This window comes from Macadamia integrifolia, unplaced genomic scaffold (assembly GCF_013358625.1).
Source record: "Macadamia integrifolia cultivar HAES 741 unplaced genomic scaffold, SCU_Mint_v3 scaffold779, whole genome shotgun sequence".
In the NCBI taxonomy this organism is placed as follows: Eukaryota; Viridiplantae; Streptophyta; class Magnoliopsida; order Proteales; family Proteaceae; genus Macadamia; species Macadamia integrifolia.
This window is the reverse complement of record NW_024870537.1, coordinates 324978-330049: the sequence shown is the minus strand read 5'-3', so window position 1 is coordinate 330049 and position 5072 is coordinate 324978. Positions and strand designations below refer to the sequence as shown.

The window sequence follows — 5072 nt, the reverse complement described above, 5'->3', positions numbered from 1 at the left end:
TTGAGCAGTAAAACATTATTCATATCAATACCTCTTTTCACCATGCACATACTCATCAAAAATTGGAGAAAATACAACCCAAAATGAACAGTAAAACCTATTCTGCTAGTAGAGAACAAATAAGCGTCAGAAGTCCCATTTTTTAACATAACCAGACTGCCCATCTGGTTTTACAAAACTAATTCAAATCTGAACTCAATCACAACCCAAAAAAATAACATCAAACCTACATTCGTCAAAAACGCAAAATAAACATTAACAGTTTTTTAAAAGTGTGTTGTTTCGAAAGTGTTTTGTTCAAAGTCTTGGTGGATTCGGACCACCATAACCTGGGCATTAGCCCAGGTGCTCTACCATTTTGAGCTAAAGACTCCTTACCTACAAAAAAAAATTGTTAGTACATTATAGACTAATCCATCAATAAAAATATGCTTAATATCCTGGATGTATTGGCAATCACAAAAAAGAAAAAAAAAAGTTAGTTCCTCATTAACTGAATGTATTTAATAGCAAATAAATAATGTTCCTCATTAAATGAATCTAAATACACTCTTCATCTAGTGAGTGATGAACTGCAGATGCTTGTGATTGATGAACTGTAGATGCTTGAGATGACATATGGGAAATAGACTCCTACAGGGAACATTGAAAATTAGGGCAATCCTGATTCATAAAAGAAAATGAAAAATGCAGCAAACAACATAACTAACTAAAAGTATTTACCATAAGTGACATGTAACTGGGATAAATGTTATCCAACAGTTGCGTATTGTATGAGGCAGGAGTTGGTTGCTATTCTTGTAGTTGTTGACTATTACTTGGCCCTCCACTTTTTTTTTTTTTTTGCCTTGCTTTTCGACCCAACTCTTTAGCCTTCTTCCACCCTTACTTTTCTCTTTATGTTTGAAATGTATCCCATCATATACGTCAGTTGAGAAATCAGGCAATATTGGCATATCAAGGCAATCGGCTGGGTTGATTATAATATTACCAACCTTCAATCTTAATTCATTAGCAGCATCTTTCATCAATTCGTAACCCTCAAATGTGTTAGAAGCTTCTGATGCTATTTGAACAAATTCATGACAAATACGCCTATACCGCTGTGTACGGTCCAGGTTGACATCCTCTCCAATTTCTTTCCCCCTATTGTCATTAACTACCATAGTTCTTGCTCCCCGTGTCCATCTCTTCAAAATGTAGGAATCAAGAATATGCTTTATGTCGAGCACATCTAAAACTTTCAAACAATGGCAACAAAGAAGACCATCTGTTTCGAATTTCCTGCAAGCACAACCTATAATTCCAGCAAGCGGGTTACAACATACTTGATATTCACCTTCTACATCAACAATCCCAACCCGAAAATCAATGAAGGGAAATCTATCAATTCGGTCTCTGATGCAACAAACAGTCATCCAATTATATTCATCTTGAAATAACGCATAAATTGTAGGAGTGTAAAGTTCCCCAGCTTGTTTCTAGACAATTGACATTGAATTTGCAAGTCGTGGCAACTTGTTTCTTGATTCAAATTCAGCTTTTAATTCATTGCCACGCTTCTGGTTAAGAACTCTCTCAAAGTGCTTAAAAAATTGCACAACATCCAAAGTTGACTTCAAATACTCCTTCAAATCACTATTCAAACTCTCACTGAGTTGTGTACTTCGAATACCTAATGTGAATGTGTTTTTCATGTAGCACTTCGCCCATTTATTTCTAAGTGTATACATGCGCCTCAACCATGCATTATCCATAACACCATTTTCACTAAGCAATTTAGACCATGCTCTGTCGAATTGTTCTTCCTCATCGTATTGGTATATGCATTTCTTTATATCTTTAAGAAACCCGGAGCCATCTTTCATCATATTACCCAAATGCTTAATGTCATTCTGCATTAAGTGCCATGTACACAACCCATGCCACGTCTGAGACCACATGTCTGTTAATGCTATAGTCATAGCAGCATCTTGGTCCGTGAAGATAGTTATAGGATTCTTTCCACCATGTGCCTCAGCAAATACCTCAAACAACCACTTGAAAGATTTCACTGTCTCATCATATAAAAGTGTGGCCCCGAATACAGTGCATCATTTATGATGATTAAATCCAGCAAACACCCCAAGCAGCCTACACTGTCTGTTGGTGCGAAATGTAGTGTCGAAGCTGACTACATCTCCAAAGTGTGCGTAATCAATGATCATCTTTGGATCAGCCCAAAATATATTAGTTATTTGTTCTTCACTATTCAGCTGAACTGAGTATGTGAAAGATGGATTGTTCCTAGTTTGAGTAACAAAGTAATTCAACAAACTACCTGCTTCACCATATGATAAGGAACTCATTCTTTTAGTACGGAGGTAGTTCCTAACATCTTGGGTCGTACGACTCAAGTTCTCGATCCCACCAGCATGCCTACCCATCAACTCAACTGTGAATCTAGGTCTAATGCCCGAGTCATCAGCCAAATCAATTTCATACATATGTATGTCTGACATATGCCTCTATGAACGCATCATATGAACTGTTGAATCAGTATGAAGATCATAATTATGTTCCTCCACAAATTCACGATACATATATTTTCCATCCCCACCCAAACATATGGCCATCTGTGCTTTGCAACTTGTTCTTATCTTAGCTTGGGGGTTAGTAATATTATTGTCTCGCTTGTCTGGTTGCCGAGACCCAGCTTTCGAACAGACAAACTGCCTTGACGTACTAGTCATTTTGTCTTTCTTGCTTTTATTCACAGTGTGTCTCCTAATACTAAACCCCATTGCCCACCCGTAACTGTTGTAAAAATCATATGCTTCCTGTTCTGAATTGAATAACATACCAACCCAAGGTTCCTTCGCATCATTCAAACAAGCATTCTCCATACTAAACAAAACAAATAAAAACAATGATATCTTAGATACTACTACATTATTGGATGTAATAGACCCTAGTTCTTAGAATATGGATCTTATAGCCAGTCAAAGAAGAAGAATGAAGGTTACATTAGTTAGAAAAGAAAGTAGCTGAAAAACTTAACTTGTAATGGTACATGTTATCTATAAAGTCATGAAACTGAAAAATAATGTAACCTTGGTTCACCCAAACATATTTTTAGAGATATAGTTTGTTTATCTGAATTTGACCAATACATAATGAAAATGTTTTATAAGATGATATATGTATATTTTACTGTCTGTAAACATAAGATTATATACAGAGCTCTGTCCCCTTATTTTTGGAGCTTCACTCTATGATAACGGAGGTAATTTTTTGTTTCAAAGAGGTTAATGATCTAGTGGGATGGTTTAAAAGTTTGGCTTATACACCCTAAGCAAGAAAATGAGCTTACTTCGACGAGAACACAAAACAAACAAGAAAATAACAGAAATAAAATGAGATTTAAGAACACATACATCATCTAAATTAGCACCAGTAGCTCAATCGAAGGATGATCCTTGAAGAATTCACGTTGTGAATCATAGACTGATAATCGGAATGATCCACAATCTTACAAAGACGAAGATTGCAAGCTAGAAGCAATGCATCACGAATCACCTCAGCCTCCATTGAAGAGGCAACAAATTTCAAGCTAAATTTACCCTTAGCAGCAAAGAAGTTTCCTTTGAACCATCATGGAGTAAAACACTACTTTTTTTTGGTGGTGGGGTGGGGTGGGGTAGAAAATGAGGTGTCTACACTCTGGAGCTTTAATTGGTGAAATGATTTTCAAAATTGATTCCGATGATGAAGACAAATGTTTTTGTCATTTAAAAACAAAATAGGAAATACTAAATGGTGATGCAAGAACAGCACAAATCAACCACTTATTCCACCATTGACAAGGGAGCATCACATTTTACCTCTTGAAAACAGAAAATGAAATTTCTGCCAAAAAAAAAAGTTGAAAATGTAAAACTCAAGGATAGAAATCCATGATCAAATAAAAACTAACATCTCCCATAAATCTAATAGAAAGAAGAGCTTAGGTACATGTTATCTATAAAGTCATGAAACAACAACGATTCTTAAACATACCTGAGCAGACCGCGACCTTCGTTCGCAGAGAAACCCACTCCTACTCCTTCGGTCGCAGAGAGAGGGTTGTGAGAAGGGAGAGAGAGGCCCTTATCGTAGAGATTGTAACCTGTTGCCTCGAATTAGTGAGAGGGGTGAGAGATATCTGTAGAGAATCTTTCAAGCTTGCAATGAGCGAGCTTCGTGAGTAGAGCGAAACCTTCGCAGAGCAATGAGCGAGCTTCGTGAGCAGATTTTGCTACCTAGGGCTTTCTCCTCCTAGAGCTCCTTTCAGATTCAAACCCAATGAGAGCGTTGGACAGAGAGACTAAGGGAGATTTTCATTCGTGAGCTTCAACCACAGGGAGATTTTCACTTGTGAGCAAGAGAGATGCAACGAGAGGGTTGAGAGAGAGAGAGAGAGAGAATCGTGCGAGGGAAACCTAGCTTTTAGGGATTCTGAAATTCAAATTTCAAAACATGTTCTAAACCTTACTGTTTGGGTGAACCGGTTCGAGTCATCCACACTTGTAAACCGGATGTAATAACCCTCACCCAACCTTCTTAATCTTGACCGTTGGTGATATCCACGTGTCGTGTTCTGCACCTAGCAAAATATGGAAAAACAGATATTAGAACAACAGACGATTTTTATCCTCCTAGAACCAACCCCTAACCCACCACATGAGGTCCCCACTAACCCCCTTTACCCCCTACCACCTACCACACCCACCCCCACTGATCCCCTAACCCGACATTCTACTCGGATACGCCAACCTCCTAGCAAATTGAAGGATTATTATTGCGGCCATGTGCACCCGGTCCATACTACTCCTTTGCCAAGCGAGTCACCAACCTCAGTTACTCCATACCCTCTTTCGAAATATATTTCTTATCATCGCTTTTCCCCCTCCCACCTTGCTTTTCTTACTTCAATTTCCAGTGATTAGGAACCTACCTCATTTACTGTGGCTAATAAAGATCCAAAAGGGAAGGAAGCAATGGCAGCTGAAATTTCAGCCTTAGAGATGAATAATACCTGGACTCTCACTACC

General features: G+C 38.1%; 1 protein-coding gene across 1 annotated transcript; it reads right to left on the bottom strand.

Moving 5' to 3' along the window:
• Nucleotides 1-2507: 2507 nt before the first annotated feature.
• LOC122069960 (protein FAR1-RELATED SEQUENCE 5-like) lies at nt 2508-3570 on the bottom strand. The gene is made up of 2 exons (XM_042634051.1): nt 3434-3570; nt 2508-2886 (listed from the first exon to the last, which is right to left on the bottom strand). The coding sequence occupies exons 1-2, from the start codon at nt 3568-3570 to the stop codon at nt 2508-2510; spliced, it is 516 nt and encodes a 171-aa protein (XP_042489985.1).
• Nucleotides 3571-5072: the final 1502 nt, after the last annotated feature.

Coding starts and splice junctions, on each gene's coding strand:
- LOC122069960 (XM_042634051.1), bottom strand. CDS start 3,570: ATGGAGGCTGAGGTGATTCGTGATGCATTGCTTCTAGCTTGCAATCTT. Junction 2,887..3,433: donor ATCCTTCGATTGAGCTACTG/GTGCTAATTTAG, acceptor TGTTTTGTTTAG/TATGGAGAATGCTTGTTTGA.